This window comes from Branchiostoma floridae, chromosome 8, assembly GCF_000003815.2.
Source record: "Branchiostoma floridae strain S238N-H82 chromosome 8, Bfl_VNyyK, whole genome shotgun sequence".
NCBI classification, from domain to species: domain Eukaryota; kingdom Metazoa; phylum Chordata; class Leptocardii; order Amphioxiformes; family Branchiostomatidae; genus Branchiostoma; species Branchiostoma floridae.
The window spans coordinates 13107820-13134632 of NC_049986.1; the positions used below are offsets into that span (position 1 = coordinate 13107820).

The 26813-nt window shown below is 42.6% G+C and overlaps 3 protein-coding genes across 8 annotated transcripts in view; 1 reads left to right on the forward strand and 2 right to left on the reverse strand.

The window, feature by feature from the left end:
- The window catches only part of LOC118420836 (pancreatic triacylglycerol lipase-like), a 57688-nt gene extending 47537 nt beyond the window's left edge, over positions 1–10151 (forward strand). For both annotated transcript variants that reach the window (XM_035827867.1, XM_035827866.1), the window contains exons 2-11: positions 919–1102; positions 2894–3107; positions 3299–3407; positions 3652–3768; positions 4537–4656; positions 5194–5313; positions 5698–5826; positions 6497–6623; positions 7319–7546; positions 8332–10151. In XM_035827867.1, the coding sequence (XP_035683760.1) occupies positions 919–1102; positions 2894–3107; positions 3299–3407; positions 3652–3768; positions 4537–4656; positions 5194–5313; positions 5698–5826; positions 6497–6623; positions 7319–7546; positions 8332–8410 (1427 nt within the window). In that variant the 3' untranslated portion in view covers positions 8411–10151. The remainder of the gene's footprint in view (positions 1–918; positions 1103–2893; positions 3108–3298; positions 3408–3651; positions 3769–4536; positions 4657–5193; positions 5314–5697; positions 5827–6496; positions 6624–7318; positions 7547–8331) is intronic.
- A 1616-nt stretch (positions 10152–11767) lies between these two features.
- Positions 11768–12781, reverse strand: LOC118421776 (proline-rich receptor-like protein kinase PERK8). The gene has a single exon (XM_035829278.1). It carries the CDS (start codon positions 12779–12781, stop codon positions 11768–11770), a length of 1014 nt encoding a protein of 337 aa, XP_035685171.1.
- Positions 12782–14051: 1270 nt separating this feature from the next.
- On the reverse strand, positions 14052–25848 carry LOC118421556 (pancreatic triacylglycerol lipase-like). 5 transcript variants are annotated; one of them, XM_035828894.1, is made up of 10 exons: positions 25705–25809; positions 18041–18224; positions 17568–17781; positions 17133–17244; positions 16723–16839; positions 16396–16512; positions 15818–16066; positions 15283–15403; positions 14489–14686; positions 14052–14270 (listed from the first exon to the last, which is right to left on the reverse strand). In XM_035828894.1, the coding sequence occupies exons 1-10, from the start codon at positions 25796–25798 to the stop codon at positions 14180–14182; spliced, it is 1497 nt and encodes a 498-aa protein (XP_035684787.1). In that variant the 5' UTR covers positions 25799–25809; the 3' UTR covers positions 14052–14179. The 5 variants fall into 5 exon arrangements, with proteins under 5 accessions (XP_035684787.1, XP_035684791.1, XP_035684788.1 ...); XM_035828898.1 differs by lacking the exon at positions 25705–25809 and adding an exon at positions 23728–23875; XM_035828895.1 differs by lacking the exon at positions 25705–25809 and adding an exon at positions 19751–20131.
- Positions 25849–26813: the final 965 nt, after the last annotated feature.

Here is a 26813-nt window from a genome sequence, read left to right on the forward strand (position 1 = left end):
ATATGCTGATAGCGCGTCTGTTACTGTTCAACTTGTACATACAGCGAGTACAAGAGAGGGGGGAGAGGTACATCTGCGCTGCTTCATACTACTTCCACTTTTTGAGCCAGAACAACAATGGTCCCGAATAACAATGTAATGCTTCTAAAGTCCAGATCTTAAGAGAACAGGCCTTTAATATTTGCAGCATTGCATTTGCCGCCATCTAACTGATATTTTGTTTCATCTCTTTGTCCCCATTTTCACCAAAAAAGACAAGACCTTTTAGGGATTAAAAGACAGCTGCTATATGTGTACCGATTGACGTAAGTAGACATCACTCTGCAGACACCGAGATGCTGATAGATATGAAATTTGTATATTTGGAGATCTTCGGTAAACGATAGCAGTGAGTTCAGTAGCAATAGCTCCTTCTTCGACTTGCACTGAACTAATGCGTGTTTTAGAGCTCCAGTTTAAAACTAGACGCACTTTAAAAAAATACACCAACGTGATTGTCTACTTGTTCCCTGGATTCTCTCCATTGAATGAGAGTGAGAAATAGAAGTTAGTTATAAATTAGCGATAATGAAGTTTAGGGAGAGGGTTGGCCAAGGACAACCAGGACTCATGCATCCTCACGCAGGGTCAAGTAGCTGGCAATGGATATAAATTGATAGCCGTGGCCATTGTCCCCTGTATCCTAGCAACGACGGGAAAATGGCGGTGCTAAATTACTGAATGGACCAACGCCAGGCCTATCTCCAAGTAGATGTATGGTGCCAGTTGGTCTGATTCTTATAATTTTCATTGCTGTATATGCCTTCGGAAAAAAAAACCAGTGCAGTGCTTACCATCTCTTAACTATTGTCTCGGCACCGATATCACTTCGCTTTGTGTCCTCTTACATGTCTGACGTTCCTTTCTTATGTCTTTAAGGAGCACGAGTATGTTACTGGGACCTGGGATGCTTCACGGATGAGCCTCCCTACCCTGAGCGCCTCCCCCAGCCTCCCGAGGCGCTGAACGTGCAGTTCCTCCTGTACACCCGCCACAACATGGACGACCCGCAAACTCTCACCGTGTGGGACATAGAGGGGACAGAGACTTCCCACTTCAATAGGTGAGTCTACATGTATGGGCCAGGTAAATGAGATTTGCTGTCTGAAAACCAGTGTAAGATTTCAAATTTTACGCATATTAAAGTTCTTTATTAAATACCTTAGAAATAGTGCACTGACTTTTCAATCTACCCAAATAGATAACGTTAAGTCAATCAAAGATTTTAAAGGCAGAAGGGAGGATTAAATGAAAGAGATGTGATTGAATGGTGTTATCACGTCAGAAAGATGTAACGTTATAAGAGTTTGTTTCACTACGGGAAAAAAAATAGCTGAACCCGTTTCCGTTGAGCTCCAACTGGTTTCCAAGCTTTGGTGGCGGAATGGTGTGCAAAATGAAAAATAAAGATCTTTGAAAAGATCATTGTCTTTTTTAATTTGCTCAAGGAGGTTATAATCAATTTTAACCACCTTCATTTGCCAAATGACTGGACCCCTCACGTCACAGCTATGACGTCACGACAGTTTACTCTGCTGAGGTGAGGTGATCTTGGGAAAGTTTACTCTCTTCACGCCCGACTTCCCCTGAAATGTTTATCTGTCAAACCTCACAAAGCGCAATGTTTAGCCATAGTGACAACGGTACGCGCCACGGATAGCCCCATGCCGTCTGCACCAATCACGGATCATCTTGACAAAAGCGCGGGAACATGTTATTTTGGGTTGAGCTAATATTTGGTGTATGCCGTGCCCCTCCTACCCCAAGTATATTACAGAAGTACACTCTTGCCAACTTGGCAATCTGCCGTCAAAGGACGAATTTATAGAAGAACTGGAGGTTCTAGCATCCTTGCGCGACCTCGGGAGTCTTCCCGCCTTGTCACAATGCCAAGACCACCAGAGAGCGCCACAGGACGTTCCGACATGGGCAGTCATAACTACTTAAAGATTTCCCTCAGTGAAAGAATGTCTTAGATGAAGGCTTGACTAATAAGCAATCGGCACGGGATGTCTATTATGTCTCCTGGCAGAACCTCAAGTCACGGGACAAGGAAGTAGACTGCCAACATTGTTCATTGTGACTATAAGATCTAAGCAAATATTCTTCAAAATAACAATGAATGTGAGAGAAAACAGTATGAAGTGATTGAAACATTCGCTGACTCAAAACGAAGGCGTGTCCGAATTTGTCTCTTGGCAAACTATCTCTCAGAATCCATCTCGCTGCAGGGCATGTACATGTATGCTGGGGTAGGGCCAATATTGATACCCTACCTACTTACTATATATGATGAAACGTTATCAAGACACCAACCGTAACGAAAACATGTTTAGAGCATTACAAAATAGCATATATGACCTCCTTCGGTCAGTATGGGCTCGTATGGTAAAATCCTGATTGACATCAGCCCTGCAGCTTAGGCTATGGCTTTTTAAAATCAGTCCTTTACGAGAATGACGGCATTTGCCACATGGGGCACGTTTGTAAGCTGACTCAGGTCTGTTAGCTCTTGACTATAAAAAAATTGTCGAAATATCAGAAGATTCAATTCCATAGTTCTATTGTAACCTAATCCACAACAGTCAACAGTGCAAACCGATCTAAACCGTACATACCCAAGTAAAAGACAGTTTATGGGAGCGCCATCTAGCGAGTAATCTGAACATATTGCAGTGTTCATTTTCGACATTGACTTTGACTTTATTAAGATAACAATAAGATACACGTAGGTAACAGGCAGCGATTGTTGGTGTTGTGACCCACACATTAACACATGCATACACCAAATACAAGCAATGAATAGATACAGTCTAGAATCTCATATTTAAGACATTGACTTTATTTTTGTAAGGACTGCGGACACCAAGGTCATCATACATGGCTTCATTGATGACACCGACGTCGAGTGGCTCATCAACATGAAGGACGCCATATTGTACAGGGAAGACGCCAACGTCATCCTGGTGGACTGGGCGGGGGGTTCGAAAACCCTGGACTACACCCAGGCAGCGGCAGACACCAGGGTGGTGGGGTCAGAGGTCGCCAGATTTATCATTTTTATAAAGGTACGAATTTTCCCTTGATGCAAATGGTTCATTTGTCCGCCATTTTGAATGTTGTCAAGTTTGTAGGTCAGTGATGATGATGATAATGAGTGATGAACGTATTGTTTACATGGTCATAGACTTGATTTTTGTGCCGATGACAATTGACAAAAAATAACTGTAACGTTATGTCTTCTGTTTATGTTCCGCAGTATTTAAAAGACTACCCGGAAGAAAGATTTCATCTAATAGGTCACAGCCTTGGGTCACATATAGCAGGGCAAGCGGGGAAGTTATGGAAAGGAATAGGTAGAATAACGGGTGAGATATGTACATGCACTTTTAAATAACCTTTTTCTCAAACAATACAACACGCCAAATACAAAAAGGATAGTAGACTAAGTTTGTATGTTTGCTTGCTTCAATGTGAACACTTTGGAGAAATTTAGAAGACAAATTGTAAGTATCCGTCTTCAGTCGTGTTTCTATTGAGGCACGTTGCATAGTACATTCAAAGGATTTAACGCTTATTTTACTTTCTAAAATCTACTTTCCTTTTCGTCAGGGCTGGACCCCGCCTACCCGTTCTTTGAGGGTAAACCGCCGGAAGTCCGCCTCGATCCGACAGACGCCATCTTTGTAGACGCCATCCACACTGACGGAGATGCTAATCACAAATTAGGTACGGAGTTGAGACGACACACATTTACTTCCACTTAACAGTTTCAACTCAAATTTATGGTTGTCAGTTTCAGATGACATAGAACTTGAATTTCAGTAACTGTACTAAAAGGATGTTGGTGAAAAATATCAAAATATCATGTAATGTGAAGATAGACATATTCTGAATTTTGTGCAAAGGTACGTTTTGGATCATACTCTTTGACTTCTCTTTGACGCTGCTCTGATTCGAAGGCTCGTGTGACGTCATTGCCGCGATCTGTATCAACATGTTTACCCTCACACAATGCTGTACACACGGCGCTGACAAACAATGTAACACAGCCCATGCTATCGTGTCACCTGCCTGTTTAATGTCTTTTGTTTGTGGCGAGGTGTACGTGCCAAATTGAATAACCGAAATGGACGGGTCTACCATAAAACTGTATATTTCTTTTCCTATGCACAGTTCGTCGAACTTTTCCTACACAAAGAAGGGGAAACTCAAGACCACACGTATAAAGACACTGATCCTCCTTTAAAAGAAGGCTTTTAAAGTCAAGTCCTGTCCTTCAGCAACATTACCACTATGTTGATAGAAACATGAGTGTATGTCAACTTTTTACGTAAACAGTATCAAAGCACCAACACTTTGTCTCCCAGCAAAGTGTTCTGGTATAAATTATCACCAATCGTTATATGATAGTATTTCAAAAAATCCAAATCTATATGTCACAAACTTAATTGACATTTTTTCTTCGCATGATAAATTTTTGGTCAAATTTTGCAGCCGGTTTCGGCATGATGGACCCAGTCGGCCATCTTGATTTCTACCCGAACGGTGGGATGGACCAACCAGGGTGCGGGGAGTCTCTGTTTGAGTACGTCAGGGACCAAGGTGTCTGGGGAGGTAGGTTTTCTTTTTTTTCAATTTGTCTGTCTATTTGCGCCTAAAATGACAATATTACGCCACGAATCGTTGCGTATGTAGAAGGTAAAAAATCTACGAAGACTCTGCACTGTTCAAAAACATTGCTTCCCCCCTTCCACCGCTTGAAACAACCTGTGCCAGTGTTCCAAGTTCAAACTCCTGGTAGATATCCAGTTTTGTTCAATGTATAGCATAGAATAGCTTCTCTTTGGTTATCAATGCCTTCCAAGCACGACACTACACTTAACTAGCATCGCAATAATCCTCGCTTGTTCTATCTTACAGATAGTCTTTACATACCTTTGCACTGTCCTTGGTGCTGAATGGCTATTGCACCGAAGTACCTAAAGCGAAAAAAACGCTTTTCAAATATTTCGTCCAAATTTTAACATGTCGACAATTCGTTTGCTTAATCAATCCATCCGTACTGGTATTGAGCAGCAATACACAATATTATGATGACCTGTATTGTTGTCTAATGTTGAATAACTCCTTGTCTATCTATTCTATCGACAGGCGGCGAGACGTTTGTCGTCTGTAACCATCTCCGGGCGGTCATTCTCTTCATAGACTCCATAAACTCGGATTGTTCCTGGAGGGCCTACCCTTGTTCGGATTATCAGACTTTTGTAGATGGTAAAGTATGAATTCTATGCATATACATATTCTGTGTATTCTACACATAGCAGCAACAGAACATTGCTATGGTTATCATGTCAATAGAAGATCTACTAAACCTTGTAAATTCGATTTCATTTTATCAATAGTCAACCATGCTCACCATTCTGAAATACTACATCTAAGCTGAAATCTGAAATAATACACCAAACTTACCCAATCGTGTAACGCAATGTAAGGTATGCAAAAAGCAGCTACTCACTAGATATGATTTTGGAATGAAAGATAGTACATTGTATCATTACATTATGACATGCTATCGTATTTGCATTACAGTTCTTCTCAATAGGCGTCGCTGTGTGTTAGAACTTACATGTTTATTTCATTTATTTTGAATCGCAGGAAACTGCATGACATGTGGTGACGCAGGTTGTTACTCCATGGGTTACGATGCAGACAAGGCGTACACAGCAGGCAGTCCGGTCAACATGAAACTGTACATGACTACAGCGGACAGCTATCCTTTCTGTCGTGAGTATCTACAAAAAAAACTATTTCATCTTTTATTACCCCTACTTTGATCCACCTTGTTAACGTTAACCTTGCTGACAAATATGGTGTATTTTTGTAGAAGTTGGAAAGTCACTGTAATGGCTGAAAAACATGACACATGTGCTACCCCTTATACATTCTTCTATTCTTAGATTTCTTCTATTTCAGATACTCTAAAATGTCTCTGTCAGTGTCCATGCTCCATACTAGACTATGTCACGATATATTTTGCACTTCATATGACGTGTAAAACTGTAAGTGAAGTAATGTTGACCGTAGCGTGGAGTATTCTGATTGGACGACCCGAGCATGCATAATCTCGCGTTACGTAAATCAATGCGTGAAAACACGAGACCTGGATGCAACCCAAAGTATTACAGACGTCATAGACGCAACCGAATACATCACGACTTTGTTATTGTATACTCGAATAACTGTGAAACCGCGCCACAATGTTAGTACGTATATCATGTATCTACCAATTTAACATTGGGGTCACCATTTAGATAAAAATAACTTGTCTGGTCGTGCGTTGAACTTAGGTTAGTTTAGGTCAACGCCATCAAATGTCTTTAGATTGGTTGTGTCGACATCATATAATATACAGATGGGGATATCTAATATGATTGGTTTTGTGTTTATTTTCTAGACGAAGAGCTCCACCATGTCAAGTTATCCCTCAGCAAACCTCCGGACTGCGAGGAGTACAAGGCTGAACAGCTGTATCTGCGCCTGCGCGGGGAAAACAAGTCCACTGAAAACACCCCACTGTTAAAGTACGTCATGGACATTTCATCACTATCAGATTACAACATTGTAGGAACTGATTTGTCTGGAGCAGCTTATATATTTTCTAGTTTAGAATAGATGCAATTGTGCTTTCATAATTTTGCTAAACCCGCCCGTCTTTTAAACCTTCACGTAATATAGGAACTAATCTCCAACCAGATCCACGGTGCGTAATGTATAGTATCAAACTTACCGTTTGACTCCCTTAGCCGGCTATACTCCCTGGCAAGCTTTGATACTATCTTATGGCACCGTAGGATCTGCTTGGAGATCAATTAGGAACATCTATTGCAGAATCAAGACAAAAGTCATTCTTGATTATTGCATAAATCTTCTTTTCAACATACGCTGTCCTTCTGTGGTGGCGTCCTAACTTTAAAGTACTACGTCATCTTATCATATCATATCATATGACAAGCCTTGATATGACGTCTGAAGCACCAGGTCAAAAGTGCCGATTGCGTATGTACATTTTATGGTACTAAAATCTGTCCTATTGCTTATACAAGTCAAGTCAAGTTTATTGCACTTAATAATGATTGTAATGGGCACAAATTGAAATATTATGATCAATATTTTATAGGACAACAGTCTATATAGTAACATCAATGTGATACTACAGTACATGAAGATTCTAGGTTATACAATGCATGTATTCACCCAGTTTATTGTTACCCCTTAGGGACCACCTTTCCTTGGAACACAAGAGTGACAGCTTCGAGTTTATCGTGGGGAGTCGGAAGGGGATCGGGTCCATCCGGGGACTTGACCTTCGGTGGAAGCCGTACTCAGATAACATCCTGAGCAGTCTGGGCGTGTTCGCCGAGTGGCTGTTCGCGTCGGATCTCGGCACGTGCGTCAAGCTGGACAAGGTTCGGGTGGACACCGCGGGGGATGTCAACGGGACGACGTAAGTCATGATGTTTATTTCAATGACAGGTAGAAAGACTATTTAGACCATATGTTAGACTCAACATGTTGACATTTCCTTGTACCAGTTTGACCTCCGTTTGCATGTATGTATAGATGTTACTTAGAGGACCTAATGAAAAGATTATCTTTCTTTCTATAAGGCCTTTGTCAAACTAAGGTATCATTTTGTAAAAGTCGTACGAAGCAACTAGCTCCGCGCACTGTAGTTGATCTCTCTTTCTCTTCTTAGATTGTCGTCGCTGATATATTACAATCTAGAAAACTGTCGCTAGATGGCGTAACCTGGATAAACATTTACTTCTCTGAAGCAATAGTGGCAAGTACACGTGTCTGAAGGCAATGCAGCTTGTCACGTTTAGTCGGAACCAAGTTTATTTTGGCATCGCGATATTGAACTAGTTTTGGAGCCGGTTCAAGTTGGCCGCTAGTCCAGACGACACAACACTGGCGTTCATGTCGTCATGCTGTAAATATCCGTACAAACGTGGCAAATATTTCTCTTTATGGCCATTTGAATACACTTGGATGCAATTTGCAGAGGGCCTGCTTGCGTAGTCTCTACCAGACTCTGGATCGCTGGAAAAATCGTAGAAATGGAACAAATAGAGGAGTAAGACGGCCAGAGGAATATAACCGGCCAAGGAACAGCTCGCGATCCTAGAGCGATCCGGAGTCTGGTAGAGACTACTGTTTGCGTGCCCTACGAGCAACAACGCTTTGTCTTCTCTGACCGTTAATTTTCCGGAAATCTGTTTTCCACAGCACTGAAGTGGTCTGTACACGAAAGGACCTGCAGCCCGACATCACACAAACATTCCAGCTAGAAGAGGGCTGCCTGTGAGCGAAGTCGCCGAGATCGGATAGAGAGCTGTACGGTCGAAGGGTTTTGACAGGAACTGTTTAGCAGAAACTGTTTGGTCCATACTACGCGTATACGTCACATTTCCAAACCGGGGCCCGGTCGGGCAGCTTTCGAGAACGGAAAGTATGATATAAAAGACATTAAACTACACAAGACCTAAAGAGAATAGTCGTGGGCATTATTTGTGAGTATTGTCCCGCGTACATTTCTATTTTTCGTTTCCACAAGCAGCCCGGCATTACTAAACTAATGAGCGATTGTTAGTAAGAACAAAACATAATTAAAACACGATACACGTCTATTCTTTAATGGCCCTGGAATCATGTCTGTGTGTCATTCCGTTACAAGGTGGATAACGTTGAAATTTAGAAAGATTGGTGGATTTCCACCGATACGTGTATTATCTTGTACTGTGAGGTTTAGCAGACACAAATGATGGGTATTTACAAGATGTTGATGAGTAATAAGAAAAGGATGTAGAGAAAGAACGGAGAACGGAAGACTAGAGGCACATTGAAGGACGGGTGGGAGAAAGGAGAATGGGTAAGAAGGAAGAAAGGGATGGAGTAATGAAGTAAGAAAGGGAAGAAGGAACAAATGGAAGAATGAAAGGAAAAAGAAAGAAGAAAAAGAAAAGGGAAGGAAGAGGGGGGGAAGGAAGGAGAGAAGAATGAAAGAATAGAAGCGGGAATGCTGGAATGAGTATAATTTTAGAATTGCCTGTTGAAGATGTAAACAAATAGTTGTTTTGGACATTGGAGTAAAGCCCTTCATGACTTTTGTAACATCCGGCAGCAGGGTGCAAGAAAAATGCAAGACGTTTGTATAATTCCAACTTATGTTCCAGCTAAGCTGATTATCATCGATTACCGATCATGATCAGATATAATTGTTTCGAAAACAAAGATTCGTAACTGTTGTTCAAATTTTCCACAGCCGTAACAAAAATTATATAGATGTAAGTATTGATGATTCTGTTAATATGCAAATATGTGATTCGTGTATTGATAAGATTATCAGTTCTTTGTTGATTTTTTTATGTCTTATGGCAGGTTTTCCTACTTGACATACTGACCTGGTTGTTGGGCTTGTTGACTAAACGTTCTGGGTTCGAATCCCTTGCCTTTTTACTCATTTGATCGGGTAAAAAATTAGCATCTGGCTTTGGTTAGGGACGTCGTCTTGGATAGGACGTAGAGCAGAAAGTTCAGTGCTTGAAAAAGGTCACAAACTGGGCACGTTAAAGAACCCACCACACTTATCGAAAAAATCAGGAGTCCATCTCAGTGTGAGTGGATCAAATTTTACTGTCTGTATGACGTAACGTAAACCTACAAGACCGGTGCGTTACTACTTGAGACAAGTCGTTTCATTAAGGAACATATTAAAGGAAATGTATGGTACATGGTTTGAAAGTTTTTTTTTTAAATCATACATGTCGTTTCCTTTGGTGGATACTATTGGACAGAAACGTATTTTCTTTTTACATTTGTTTCTGGATGTTGTTAAGTGGTATTGACGATGGTGCTATTAATTACGTAATGCCTGTTCATTTGTCATAGAGTATATCTTTAAGTATGGCTCCATTCTCAAAAGGTGCCATGGGCGATACGGCGTGCTTGTTGTTTGAAAATTTGTACCTCGGTTTGATACGGAATTGATGTTGTGATGTCTTTGTTTACCGTCTTTTTTCACCATTAAAAACATACCTTGACCTTGAGATCAGTGTCGTCTTTTGTGATTACATGTGGATAATAATTGAGTTAACAACAGAAGGTACATTCTCTCTGAGTTTTCTTGTAATGTTGTGATATGGGATAATCATTTGATATTCGTTTAAACCACATTAGCACATAAGGTATGCTGGGGTTGAATGCACTACCTATGCGCGGATTACATTCTGTTAAGCCCCGTTTACAAATCAAGAATTTAGCTCGGCCGACTTGTCAGCGAGTTCTATATTACGAGGAGGCATGAACCTGATGCCTACGAACAAATGGCAGAGTTTCTTCGTCGGCATCAGGGTCATACCTCCTCGTAATTTAGAGCTCGCTGACAACTCGGTCGAGCTAAATTCTTGATTTGTAAACGGGGCTTTATGACGCCTTTGTGTAAATGCATATATGCATTATGCGCATGTATGTCATAATCGCACATTGAAGCCTCTTTCATTTCCCAAGAACTCATACTATTTACAGAATCATGCAGAGTGGGTCTGTTTGTTTGTTTGTTTGTTATATTGATGTGGATCCATTTCAGCACAATACCAGTAGAGTGGTAGGAAGCCAGGGGGATGAAGATATCGTCGCAGGAAGTAGAGTTCAAGGGTGGTAGAATTAAACGTCAGTCAGACATGACAAACAGCCTAGGTCACGTGGCCAATAGAAGAGGCTTCTTAATGTTGATCAAAACCTTATTTTCATAATCAATGAACCAAGACATACGAGAAATTCTTTCCCCATAATCATTTAGCCGTACTGCATTAGAACGTATGACAAGCCGGTTACATCACAATATATATTAATGGCGTGCTTTAAATTTGCGACTTAGGTAAACACTTGTCACGAGGTTGCATACCATTCAGAAGCCTTTCATGAAATATTGCCAGGAAGCCATTGTTTGTTGTATTAGCATATTCCATATTTACCTGCTTAGCTGTGTATGTGTATTTGCCCAGGCAAATTTACCATGCAAACTACAATTTCTATTGACGATTTCATCGGAGATAATGTTTGTTAGAATCGGAACAAAGTAATGATAGATTTGTCCTTAAGTTTCATGGTACCCGGGGTATTTCACTACCTATACATACAAACAACGACCTTTGGTCTTCTTTGCATTGTTGAGACAAGGACGAACTTTAACCTCTATGAACACATGAGCATTGTCGACTCTTTCATGGCTGCTACTAAAATAGCAATAGCTCGCATGGTATCTTCGTGCGGTCTTTTGTGGTGGGGCATCACAAAATTATCTGGTTAATAGACTGGAATGAATAATGAATGGTGTCGGCCATTTTGTGGGACTCTGGTGGTTCCATAACACTTGACGAGCACCAGACCTCATGTTTGCACAAATGTACTCATGCCAAATTCAACACAAACACTCCACCCTCCCCTCCCCCATGGCATATATTATTGTCGACATTTGCTCATGGCTACGTGCAAGGAATAATAGATAGAAATAACTCTATGCATTTTTTTCATATTAATTTATGATGTATGACTAGTGATAAACGTTGCTTCGGTTATACAACGAAATGGCAGAGTATGTGGCGTTCTGCTAATATATAGAGTAAACATAGCGATTTCTAGTGGCAAGTGTCTGGGTAAAAAGCTAAGACGATCCGTACAGAGCACTTATCCGTTCCTTTAAGGAAGGTCCCTTGGTCTCCTCAGTCTCTCCTCCCCGCATGAGAATTACAGAGTTCCGTTTGGTGAGGGTAGAGTCGGGGCCGGGGCTAGGGGAGGCCGCCTGCTCACCTGCCGGGGCCTGCTGCTGGGGTGCCGCCGGGGTGTCCTTCTTCGACACGATGATGGGAAGTTGTGACTGCGGGGACGAGATGACAAGAGGGCTTACCGGGGACTTGGGGAGTGGGGACGAGATGATGATCGGGCTTCGCGGTGATTCTGCCGTCTTCGAGGTGATGATGACCGGACTTCTGGGCTCCGACTGAGGGGAAGACAGGATCACCGGGGTGGTCGGCTCGGAGGAAGGCTGGCTTCGGGATGTCTCCGACAGCGGGGAGGAGATGATGAGAGGGCTTCTTGTCGGCTCAGAGATGGGGGAAGAGATGATGATTGGGCTGCGAGGTGAGGACTGAGGGGATGAGGGTATCTCCGGGCTGTGAGGCGGCTCGGTGGAAGGCAGGCTCGGAGGTGGATCAGACAGCGGGGAGGAGATGATGAGGGGAACGCGCGGTGGGTCCGACACAGGTGACGAGATGACGATAGGTGTCCGGGACGGCTCGGCTTGTGGTGACGACAGAGTCGGTGTGTTTGGGGATGACTTTGCCTGCGGCGAAGAAACACTGTCGGGGCTCTGTGGCGATTCAAACTGTGGGAACGACGTCTTTCTTAGCGGCTTGGGTCTCGGTGTTGACGCAGCCTTGTCAGGCTCAGGATTTTCGGCCGGTGGAGGCCAGACTCTCTGTCTGACGGAACCACCCGCCGGACTCACCGGGCCGTTCGACATGGCAACATGCGGCGGTCTTCCCGACGTACGCCGTAATCCAAGGGCGTTCCTCCCGCTACTCGTAGGAGACTTGACGCCGAAGATATACTGGAGCTGATGCTCGGTGAAGACATCGTCTGCTCTGGTTAGCCTGGCAGCATCCACTCCTACCGCCATCGTTAGAGAGTCCAGTCTTATAGCAGGGTCTGACACAAGGGTTCACACGAATACTAGCTTATTGATTCGCTCATTCAGTCTTTTCACGGCGATCCGCTACAGAGGCCAGTCTGTTTCCAAAGTACACAATCCTCCCGAGCTATGCCTCATAAAGACACGGCGGGCTCGTCCGTAAAGAAAGTCCTAATCTCCCTTAAAAGACGGAATTTCCCACCTTGTAGTCTTAACAAACAGTGAAGTTGTCCTCAGAAGGTTAAATGTCCATGTCAGCGCCCAAAACTACCAGAAACCGCCCGAGTCTATCCGGACCATATGTCAGCACCATGAATGGACGGCCAGTCACGCTCCCTTGCCGCGAACTTTAGCACGCAGGACAACGCCCACCGCTCATGCACACACCATTTATTTGTTGATATTTGATGATCACTCATTAGGATGGCTGTCGAGCATCGGTTGCTATGGTGACGGAGAGACCTTGACCGATAGAGCGCATACAGTGCTGTACCTGGCGACCTGGTCACCATTTCAATCTAATATGTCAATACAGAAGCTTGGCATATGAGTGGTCGTTTATTGCATAGCAGGCACCATGTAATTACACATGACAGGTGAACACGAGTGCCACCACTTAGAAGCCACCTGTTGTGCTGGTTTCAGGGGACTAAGGAATACATGCCGTTATTCCTTCATTTGTATCCTTCATTTGGACCGGAGCATGGATGATAGCAGGATTTGACTACAGTACATTGCTACCTGATCAATGATTTACCAAGTAAACACTTTGTTTCTTACGGGACGTTTGCCGTCTGTCAGAGCATTGCAATTTGAGGCCGTCAGTATTATTCATGACGTCTCCTGGCGGCCATCACACAAACTTCAAGAGTAGTAGGATAAATGTAAACCGGCTGGAAACTTGTCGACTTTTCTGGGATATTTTGGGCATGCTAGTGTTGAAGTGACAAATCCGCCATTGGTAGAAATGGACATTGACAGAATATCGTCGATACCATAATCATCTATAAATTACATTGTACCTTTTCAATTACATTGTATCTGTTTTTTACTGTTTGTTCCACTTATTATACAAGTTTGGTTAAAGCTGATATCTTGTACCACATAAATTGTCTTTCTATAAAAGACAAAGTCAGAAGAAGACATTGTTTAGGTATTGCACTTTTATTTTATTACATTGTTAAACAAAGTCAGAAGAAGACATTGTTTAGGTATTGCACTTTTATTTTATTACATTATTTTGTACAAATATAATTCAAACTTAAATGATATTCTTAACTTAAGCATCAACGTTTTACGTAGATTTCCAGAAGTATTTGAAGACAAGGTACATGTTTGCGAGTCGTTTAATCGGACTTCACACAGGAACTTCGTACTTATATCTGTCTATCCGGTGATAGGGCCACCGCACCCCCCGACATGGAGGGAAATGGTTTGACCCTCCGCCAAGCCGTTCGGACTGCTACAAAACGTGGCCCTGTAAGAAACAGAAAGATCTTTAAGCAATAAACAATGGCATTGATTTAAAATCCTCATATCATTATTTCTTGCCACTAATACTATACTTCTACTGTACCCCCTCTCTCAACGACCTAAAGGTCAAGGGACTTAAGGTAGGTAGGTATACTTACTATAGAAACGTATTTACAATTTAAACGTAAATCATAGAAAAGTACGATATACAATAATACTAACGTGCTGAAGGTGTTAAGCCCGGCGGTGTCTACCGTGAGCCTGTCCAGCACCAGGGTGGGGGAATTGAACCAGGTGAAGGGGTTGTACCAGTCGTCATCCTCCTCCCACTGAATGTCCACACTAGTCACCGTACCCAGGTCTTCAGCCGTCCCCACCATAAACACGTACGTCTGGCCTGGCTCAAAGTCTTTGTCGTCTCTAGTGGACAGAAGTGAGGAAGACTGTTACAGACGGACCAGAGAATGTCGACACTAGTCATGTTAGTTACTGTGCTGCGTCACGAAACTCACCAACATTACCACGTACGTCTGACCTGGCTCAAAGTCTTTGTCGTCTCTGATAGACAGAAGTTAGAGACTGTTAGACTGTTACAGACGGACCACAGAATGTTGACACTAGTCATGGTAGTTACTGTGCTACGTCATAAAACTCCCCACCATAAACACGTACGTCTGGCCTGGCTCAAAGTCTTTGTCGTCTCTGATGGACAAAAGTGAGGAAGACTCATAGAGACGGACCACAGAGTGTCAACACTGGTGAATATTATAAGACGTTGTATCATCATCTACAGCAATGAAAACCGTCCTACGTTGGCAACTGGTCAAATTTGTCCCACTGCCTCAAAGTTGTCTTACATTTTGCGAGCTTCCTTAACAACCGGATATTTTTCTGAGGTAATTAATATAAAGTAGCCTTATGCTTGAGGTTTGTCTTTGTAATAAGCAGGTTTGCTCAATGTCTTCATTTACCGGCCTAGTATCTTATCATAAAACAGCATTTTGGAGAAAACTTACTCGACAACCATGACCTGCTGGGAAGACCCGCCAGTCCCGTGCAGGGTGACGTACATCTCCTGCACCTCCCTGGAGTCTGCTCCCGCCGACATGGTCAGGCTCACCCGGTGTTCCTCACGGTCTGCAGGACAAGGAGGGTCCGTTTTATTTCTAGTCTTCGGACTTCACAACTCGCTTGAAGGAATCATACACATGCTTTTGAATCTCAAAGCATCTCCATGGTTATGTGATTATAAATGAATGAATTAGTGTAGCCCTTTATTACACATTTTTACCACACTGGGCTCAGTACAGATCAAAACAAAACATATGCATGTTCAACGAATACAATTAACAGATAGAAGATAAATTTAGCTGTCATTCCATTAATTTCTGGCTATCCCATCTTCCAGCCAATTACAACAAGTACATGTACATTGTATTTTCTAGAGTTGAGTGTTTTGTTTGAGTGCATCAGAACCTCTACCATGAATTTCCTTTGATTAAGATTTCTAATGTCAATGTTTGAAAATAACTTGAGTCACTGTGAACTTACGGCAGTACGGAGACTCCCCCTCTGTTGTAAAATACAGCTTGACGTTTTGCGCCCCTGCCGACAGGGTGTTCTTGTCAGCCTCGTACCCCATCCTGTGGCACCCCGCCGCACCGCACGACAGGCACCTGCCGGCCTGGAACGCCTCCCAGTCCGAGCACGGGTAGCCTAGCCACGGGCAGTTCGAGCTGATGGACTCGATAAACAGCCGGGAAGCTCTCTTGTGGTTGCAGGTGACGAAATACTTGCTGCCTGGAAAATGTGAACATACATGATAAGTTTACCGGAATAAGTTGTAACGTATGATAACTAAGTCTAAGTACGTTGCCTCATTATAGTAAAATACGTCTGAAAAAGAATGCGAGAGCGAATCAAATGAGGAAAAAAGGAAGGAGAGAATGAAGGAAGGAAAAAGTAAGAAATGAAAGAAGGCTTGAGGGAGGAAAGGGGGAATGATAGAACGACGAACGAATGAAGGTAAGGAAATGAAAGAAATGAAAGGAAGAAGGAAGGAAGGAAAGAAGGTAGGAGGATGTGACAGAGAGAGGCAACTTTATTACAAGAAGAGAAATTCAACCCACCGTCTATGAGGCCCTCCGATATGATGAAGTCCAGGATGCTTTGTTCACATCCAGGCTGTTCTGAGCCTCCGTTTGGGTAGAAGTCAAGATGGCCGACAGCCTGGGACATTCCAAATCCTGGAGAGGTAAAAGGAAAATAGTCTTGATTCACGTCCTAGTTTTACAATCATTGTTGAGACTCAACGCTTTCTATGAGAATCGATGCATGAATTCGAAGCTAAAGTGTGTTTCTGTGATTGAAAAAAAGATGATGATGACGCATTATGCTTTCGATGGGACACTTTACAAATTTGAGTGCACAGAGACATAGGTGATTGATACACATACCTAATGCGAGAATACTCTCTCCATCAGTGTGTATGGCGTCCACAAACATGGCGTCTGACGGGTCCAGGCGCACGTGTGTCGGCATGCCCTGGAAACCTGGCTCAGCCGCATCCAGGGCTGATGTATGAGAAAAGCACAGGGATAAAACAGTAAGTGAAGTGCTCATAATACACATAGCACGTTTTACATTTTGCTACAGTAGAATAAACAGATTTATATACAAGGTACTATCATAGCCTCCATAGCAGGCTCTCTGGGCCTTCTTTTGTCTTTGGGGGGCTCATACAATGCATCTTTTGCTGGCCATTTCTTTTTGTACTGGATTACATGTACTACGGGCCGTCCCCCCCAAAAAAGACGACAAAAGGCCCAGAGAGCCTGCTATGAAGGCTAATACTATCAGGTGTTACCTGTGATCCTGGCCGGTCTGGGCTGCAGTCTCTCCCCGGCGTACCCGCTGATGTGCGCCCCCAGGCTGTGCCCGATCAGATGGACGGACGACTCCGACACGAACGTCAGTTGCTATTAAAGAAACGAGCAAAACACAGTTACATTTGCAAATTATAGAGACAAAGCAAAACGTACAAGTGTGTGTTTGGGCACCTCTTAGCAACCGTAGATCAATAGGAATCGTTGAAAGGAATGAAATTGGACATCGCCACACATTTATACAGTACAAATGACTCTCTGGACCAATCGTGATCACGTTTTACTTTGTATGTCTGTTAGACCTACCGTAAGATCATGGAGTTCTTGTACTTGTAATGTTGGTATTAAATCATGGAAACGCGTAGATCTAAAACCGAATCACATCTCCTGTCATGACGTTATAACACAGCCCTTACCATGAGATATGTGATGAGTCTAGCGATCTGTGCCCCCACCACGCGGGTATTTGCCGCCACCTGGATGTAGTTGATGCTGTTGGCGCCACCGCCCCAGTCCACCACGATCACGTTAACGTCCTCTCTGGCCAGGATGGCCTCTCGCGCCAGGATCAGCCATTCCTCCGTCTTGTCGTCCATGTAGCCATGGATAAGGATCTTTATTTTCTTCGAGCTGCAGTCAACAGGAAAGTGTCGCACAGATTCAAGGTTGTGTAGACTAGATATGACAACGTTCAACTGTCAGTTAGGTTATGTTTTTACTGTTTGTCAGTTACTTACTAAGTAGTTTGGAGTAGAGGGTAACGCTCCAAGTTTTGAACGGATAGTCATGTTTTTTCTCTCTTAAGATGCCAAGAATCGTGGCCTAACGATCAAACCTATATCCACCATCAATAACCGGTTCATCGTCCTCTCACTCTACTACTTCCTACCTGTCGAAGTATGAGTTGACGACACTGCTGGAGTCGTCATACATGATGCTCTGCTCGGTGGCGGGGTTGTTGCGGGTGTACAGCAGGAACTGTGTGTTGATCTCGCCGGGAGACTGGGGCAGGGCGTCAGGGAAGTCCCCTCCGCGCGAGAAACAACCCAGGCCGTCATAACACACCTGCTGGGCTAGGATGGAAAAACAGGTGTGGTCAACATCTAGTGGTCAACCTATATCCGTTGCTTTTAAAAACAGGGTATGTAGGGATATTATGTCAACGGGTGGTGGTTTCAAGCTGCAATATCATGAAAACATTGCAATTTTAAACCAACCTGCGTCGACTTGATATTTGTACATACCATGTTTTAAAAACAACGGAAATAGGTTACCCATCGGATAAAGGTGAATTAACGTTACCGTATGGGCAAGTCATAGGATAGCTTATAACGCCCAGCCAAGCGCCAAGGTATTACCCATTCTCTGTTTCCGTGTCTGCTCTTTGTATTTGCTCATGGCCAATACCTACATTACAAAACTGTTACAGACATGTGCAGCTGGGTATAGACCAGTCCTTGTATTGCAGGTTCTTTTTGTCGTATTGTTAAAGCCTTCTACATCATTTCACTTCCTGCGAAACCAAAACAAGTTACGTCAGGGAAAGGACATTATTAAAGGTAAGAGTCAGGGGATACACCATCTCAGGTAACCGTTATGGGCCTGGAATTTTCCATATATGGTGGCAGTCACATATGCATGACGTCACTAAATTTACCCAATAGGCGAAATGCCTTTCCGCTTCTTTTGTGTGTGTAACCACTAGACAATGAAGGACGAATACAGGTAGAACGAAATCTTCGTTTGGAAGTAAGCCCATCGAAGCACATATATCATAAGATCTTTCCACCAACCAAGCAATTAACCAACCGAAAACATACATTTGTTTAAAAGTACATCTGACCATATTTTGCAGCGCACGTACACGGTCCTAGGGCCAGGGGTATTTTTTCAGTCATTCTGAAAGAACAGAAGATTACGTGCCAATGACTCGTTTCCCGGCAACACGTATTTAGACTGTATCCGCTTCATGCCTGACGTCGCGTTAGTTATGTCATTGCGTGAATGGGAAACATCGCCTTTGTATCGGGGGTTCTACGTAAGGAATCAACTTCTATAAACAATCAAGAAAATCCTCATAACAGCGTGTATGTTCACAGTCACAGACATATCATAGAATTTAATAGTATGGTTTTAGACCAAGGTTTCGCTCTACGACAACACGGGATGGTATAATGGTTATGGTTACCTGTATACAGAGTGAACAGTAAAAGTTTGCTGACTTGCCAACGTTGACCCTCACCTGTGCGTATAGTGTTTACCGTCGCGCCATAAAGGCACAAGGACGCGACGGCAAAGAATTAAGTAACCTGTTTTCGGCCCTAGTCGTATCCACGTTAGGTGTAATCAACACAGGAAACTATGCGCTGTAACAACAACGTGTAGTACAGCGTGTGTCAGTTAGAAAATGTGCCGACTATCCTGGAAAAATATTCTCCCTATTAATATACTTGTATTTTTCAGCGATCTCAGGAATTGGTGAAGACTAGTTACACACACAGTGTGGCTCCTTCACTAACACGATCTTATAAACGAGTTATTGTAGCGAGCGAGAAACAACATTCCACCACACCTGTGATATCTGACGTTTTTAACTTACCTCTCGCCTCCTGGTGTCCACGGAAAGCAAAATAGAGTCCGATAATTACGAAAACCAAACTGACGGCGCAGCCAATAGAGACTTTGAGGCGGTTACTGCTACATGACTCGCACATAGTACCAGTGCCTTCCACTGTACAAACTTAGCGCAGTGACAGGTGGAAGTTGACGGACCGGTCTTTACACAGACAATGAAGAACTGTTCATGGGAGATCACGTTTAGTCTGACGGATGACTGAGTTTCGGGCGATAGCACTTTGCTATGAAGGTAAGATGGCATTGCACTTTTTAATTCCCCGTATTGTATAGACAGAGTGGCTGTGCGACCAGTGTGACAATCCAGTTCTACCTGAGAAATAAAACGAAAACAATATTCATCAAGATTTGCCAACTTGACCTTTAGGCAATTTCTTCTCTCTCTATACATATCTGTCAACCCTGTCAGACCAATGGATCATTCCAAAAAGGTATTGCGTTATCTGTTATTGAAGCTCGCCGAGTTAAGTTAGTGGCTATATCCCTGTCTTGCGGAAGTCATTACGCTGGGTTTTACCGAAACAGAAAGGAAGTAACGTTAAACTACTCATCAGCACATGACTCTATTGTGCAGCTTAAAAAAAACCCAAGTGTCAGTGTTCCTATTCGTCTTAACAGGTAGTTGATCGATGACGTAACCGACTCGTGGGTCAACCAACCCCCTTTTAAACCTCCTTGGGTCAACCCTACCACTTTACTTAAATTGGGGTATTTAGTAACTCTTCCCCGGACATATAACACGCAGTTCTACTCAAGTGACGTCAACTATACCGGATTTTGCCTTCAAGTTTGTTCTGTGTTACTGCATCGTACAACTAGAGTTCCACGAACACATACCTTTGCCAAATAACAAGGTTTGTTATGTAGAATGATGTCTGTAGACAAATGCGTTACTCATTTCATTTTCTTTATAATCATATGCTTGGAGTTGGTTTATAAAATTTCAACATTGATTATGCAAATTAGATCCCAAGTTACCATTAATCGATATCAAATTGTATCAAGTATTACTTAAGCTATCAGCATACCAAAAATCATGATGATCCTTTGATCCATTCTTGACTTATTCTCTTTCAGTCTTTAATAAAATACACCCCTTACTCTCTTCCCTCTTTCTCAGTTACATATGTGACAACTTTGATGAAAGTACTATAATGAAATGCAGTGGGTTTTTGTACTTTTCCTAATTGATTATGCAAATTAGCTGTTGATTTGCATAATTGGTATCTCATTATGTAGGTCTTCACTTACGCTACCTAAATACCAAAAAACATGATGATCCGTCAACATGTTCAGATTTTCTCATTAATAATGCAAATGAGGTCATCATTTGCATAATTGATATCTATAGCCATTTCTCTCCTTCCCAGCTACATATGTGACAAGTTTGAAAGTCCTATCATGGAATGCTGTGGATTTATAAATTTTCCTAATTAATTATGCAAATGAGCTGTTGATGTGCATAATTAGTATCTCATTATGTAAGTCATCACTCATTCTATCTACATACCAAAAATCATGACGATCCGTCAACATGTTGTAGAGTTATTTCGTCCAAAGTTGAGTTTCTGCTGCAGTACCTTAGCAAGCCGCTAGGGGGTCCATTATCAAACTTGACCTTCGTTTCCCGATCCCTACCCACCTACCAAATATCATCAGGATCCATCCCAGGCTTCTCGAGTTATGCTGTTAACACACACACAGACACACAAACACATCCAAAACCTAACCTTAGCCATTCTGGCAAAGGTAAAATTGTCGCAGTGGTTTTAGTCTATTGTCCAGGTTTGTGCGGCAACCCCTCAGCTCCAAAACCATAACTCCACAAATGTGCATTTTAGTTGTATGAAACTGTTCAGAAGTCACCCTCAAGCTTAAAGCATCGAGAAACAAGTACCATTTCCACCACCCTGTCACAATTGCAAGGGGGTAGGCACTACTTCTAAATTTGCACAAAGCCCACCATACCACATATTTATCTAGAAAAGTTTATATAATATTCCCTGGAGAATCCCTTCTTTACTTTTTTGTAGACAGTCAATGAAAACATGTCTGTATATATATATCTTTCAACCACATTTTCAACAATGTACATTATGTACTTATTGTCTAACTGTGAATTCAGACATCCATAGAAAAAAGTAACCGATATCGTTTCAAATTTCCCTTACGCCTTGTAACCTGAATTCCTTACAGCTGTTCATCAGTTCATATTCAATTTGATGACAGAGTGATAACACGCCTACTCACAATAGGGGATGTGTTAAAAAGTCCGAATGTTTGAAGTGTAGCCACAACTTGACTGTACATTAAATATATGTAAGTCAATTGGGAACAATGTCCCAAGCTCTGCTCTACTACCTCATGTTCCTTGTATCTCTATGTACACCCAAAAGATTTTCCACAAAATCACCTCCGTGTAATTTCTGCTGGGCAATTGTCTTCTGAATTAGCTCTGCCCCAAATCTCACAACCATATGATATAAAAGGTAAGATACATGTTCTACATAGTTCAAGCTGACTCTTTGGAGACAGACTTGAATGCATGAAGGCTTTGAGACTGAAAATGGCTTTTAAAAGACTACTGCAAGGACAGCTCAAATTGAGACCATGTAGTGAAAAGAGAGATGACAGTGTACCTACCTCTCAAACTCATAGGAAGGAGAAGAATACAGACTAAGACCGTTGTTATGTACATAAGCCCATCATTTTGGCTTGCCAAGTTGATCATATGGCCTAAGGGTCAACTAACACATTTGCAAGGTCTGACCTTTACACCTCTGAAATATCAGGTTGCTCACAGTACTGACTGATCATAGGCCAGTCCATTATTCATGGACCAGGAACCCCTCAACTGTGCTGACAGCTGCTAAGGTGGAGTGGGGTTGTACTGCTTCAGAAGTTTTCGACAAGAATGCCCCTGCTATCCCTACACTAGCCGCCCAAACTTATGTCACCAACCCCTGAGCACAACAGCTATCTAACACCCGAAACTCGTGGCCATACCATGTTCAGAAGATGGAAAAACACACCCGGAAGTTGCGCTGCAGTACCAAGGGAAGCCGCTAGGGGGCCCATTATCGAACTCCCCCTTCGTTTCCCAGACCCCTACCCACCCACCAAATACCAGCTGCATCCGTCGAAGTCTTCTCGAGTTATGCTGTCCGCAGACAAAAGTTTGCAATTAAACCGGCGCCCGCACTTCCATGAAAGCCGCTAGGGGGCCCAAACTCGCAGCAATCACTCCCTGCTTTAAGGGCTCCCTAACGCTCAAAAATCACGACCGCAGCATATCCGGAACGCGAGATATCAAGCATGCAGGTCCCGCTGCAGTACCTTAGCAAGCCGCTAGGAGGCCCATTATCGAACTCGACCTTCGTCTTCCACACCCCTACCCACCCACCAAATATCAGCTGCATCCATCGAAGTCCTCTCGAGTTATGCTGCTCACAAACGGGGAGAACCACACCACCAAACCGAAAACATAACCTTAGCCATTCTGGCAAAGGTAAATATGTTACAAGAGTAACCATGATATACAGTGAGAAGGCGACTGGGATTGAGGTGAAAGAGACTGAAATAGAACAGGCCAAGAAGAGTTACTTTTGCGTTGCAAATGCACTAGCACTAGCTAAATAATACATGGGTTTTAAATGTTTCTGCAACGAAATAGTCACATTAGCGAGGGAGATAAATACACCTATTAAACGCCCACGTAGACTTTCTACTTAGTTAAACACCAGCATTAATGCTAGCCCCCAATGGCTATGCTTCAGGCATGCTTTGAAACAAGAAGCCACAGTCTTGCTTTGCCGCGATCGTTTCTTCATTCTGGTGAAGATACACGGTGGTGTTTTGATGCTAATCGGCTAAGTATTTGTTGGCGGAAGTACACCTGTGGAAGTGTAGCTGGTGCTTCGATGCTGAAGTTGCGCCACCTACCTTTCCAAGGCTGATTTGCACGCCTAAAAAGTCCCAAAAAGATCACAAGGAAGTTGACGGTCCCTTGCTTCATTGGATAGTCATAACATAGCTAATATTTGCTGATCAGTAACAGTAACATCGGTACATTGTCCCTACACATGGAGTACAGTCTGTTAAGACCCCAAGGTCGTTATCATTAAGTTGTGTAACCGGTTTCACCCTTTTGCTATAGGGGTCCGCCCCGCCCACGGTATGTACAGTATAGCGCCATGGCTAAACGGAGTAAATTTTGACCAAGAATGCCAGGAGAAAGCATTATTCTACAGCTAAACGCCCTCTGTCGGTTTTGTTTCGATACATACAGACTTAAGGTTTTATTAGCACATCTGTAGAGTTGACGGCAATTCGGGTACGCTCAGGCTCAAGCAGAGCTCTCGAGGCTAAGCTTGTTTCGGACGTCTCAGTTTATGCGTTACTGGTATTATCGGGCTTTCTACTTTGCCGGGTTGGCGAACAAAAACAAAACCCAACAAAATAGAAAGCCATATTAAACGCTTAAGAGTATATCCGAAAAAAACGGAACCTGACTCTACTTGGAGTGGAGGCACAACCAAGAAGCTAAACTAATCGGTTCAGTCATGTCACTACAATTAGTGCACGTGGCACAATACGCAGTCTAAAAAATGTTAGCAAGCAGTAGTGTCACCCACCTAACCAAGGTAGATCCGTGCGCTCACAGAGTCCCAAGATGAGCAAAAAGAAGTTGCAGTGCATATTGGCACAAAATGTCAGCACAAAATATATCTATAGTATTTAAAGGATGACTGAAAGTAGTGTCGTGATATTCCTTGGCTTGCACACTTAACAGTCTGCTGTCCAAATTCTTCAGACTTTCATTAGTCGAGTAGCCGGTTTTCGCTGGAAGGTTAAAGATCTTGCTATAAATCAGAGATAGGCATCAGTATCACACCCTACATGGGCATATCATACGCATGCCTGAGTCATCACTTACCCAGAAGGCACTGGCTCAACCTTCAGTAAAACAACTTACACCTACGGGGTACGATGGGTAGGTGAAGGCCTTCTAGACTGCCTGATGATTTACGATGTAAAACTGTGCTTCAATCATCAAGATGAAATGGCACCTTACATGCTAAAATGGCCGCGGGACCGGGCAGCGGACAAGGCACAAAGGAATAGAATGTGCAAGAACATTGATGAGGACACACACTGAATTGATTGCAACTAAGACCAATATATACTTTTGTTGTATTATTATAATCTTCAGTCCCAGCCTTGCTTTCATGCAACGGGAAAATTTGGCAGCGAAAAAAATGACAACGTTAACATGCCCATAACTAATACTTTCCATCATTTATCTCTGCATTGTATCTTGCAATCTTAAATTGAATCCAGGGCGTCGACGTATAAAACACCCTGTGCTCCCTGAAATAACCTGTGAGTTTCACTTTCAGAGTTTGAAAGGTAAGGTACAAAATTTATATACAATGTATGGTAGAACAGAAAACGTTTTAGCTCAATTCCAACAGAAAACATGCATCTCTAAAATTCCAACTCAAACTCTTTCTAGGACATGCATATAGTACAAATTCTAAGTTCTGTTACCTAACTTGAAGTTTATCTATAATGTTAACGTACAGACATCTAGGTGGTAGTTCTTCTTCTTCTTCTTTCTTACTAATAAAAGAAGGTAGTTTACCTTCTTAAAAGATGGTAGTTTACTACTAAGACAACCTACATGTAAAATATGAACAGGGAGACACGACATAAGTTACCGTACTGATCATATCTAGATCAATTTAAATGGTAGTTAACGCACTTTAGACAGACCATACTTGTAACGTACGTATACAGTCATGACACTGTCTTCGCAAAGGCCCTTGAACAGTTCTGATATTTCTGTACATTATGAATCAACAAACCTACACACCGGCACAGTTTGCAAGGTATGTAGATTTAAGCATGAAAACATACCATTTGCTGCCACCACTACCCCGACTAACACCAGGAAAGCGCAAAGAAAGTGTTCCATATTGGAGGAAAATCCACACTTTTTGAAGATACGCATGAAATAGTGCACCTGTTTTTGACCGAACTTATATATAGCGATGTATTTACACAAGGTGGGAAACTGTGCAACGTGACGTATACATTTGTTCCGGCAACTTCTGTGAACCGATATGAATTTCTTCGAAAAAAAATGAAGTATGGGAACACGAAATGTTAGCAAAATTATGGATATATTGTAAGTGAAGATATTGCTTTGAGGTATGCTTTTTTCTGTTACCATTTTCCCCTATTTGTTCAGTGACAATTGAAAGAAAATATTGTTTTTGTGGATGCCATGTCGTTTGCAGACTTTGGTGTTTTCTCCAAAATATCTAAACTTTTCTAGTCTTTTCCGAGTAAGGACCACCACCTCTGGTGGGCACCTATGGCCCAGGACTTTGCGGCGAGCGGCGCGGTTGGTCACAAGTTTGCTGGGAACCACCACAGGTGATTACAGATGGTGACTTCGTTAATTACGTCCGTTTCCTTATTTGTTCATTGGACTGGAGGCACTTATTTTTTAACAAGCGGATGGCAACAAACGTGGATCTATGGGTAACATCATCAAATTTCGTAAGACTTTAATATGAGCATAATGTTTCTTTCCGACCTAACAACACAGATCCAGCTTGGTACTAGTATACGATATACTCTCCAAGCAGAGGTTAGGCTCCGGCTGTTTTTTAAAACGTTTTTTTTAGTCTTTTTATCGTTTTATCTTTTTTGTATTGTATCTTGTATTGTCAAAACCTAGGTTTTGATAATACAAGATACAATACAAAATAGAAAGCCCGATAAGAAGCCTTACCTCTGCTTGGAGAGTAATACGATATGCATGCCAAAAAAATTCCATTTTACATGTACATGTACATGTACATACAGATATTGGAAGAGAAGATCTGACGGTAACACCCTCAAAATTCCGCTCGAGTGGGACGGTCACAGTAGTGTTCAAGCACCACCAACTGATCAGTCCAACTACATGCAATAGTTGAATCTCCAAGCATAACCTACGGTGGCATATAAACTACGGG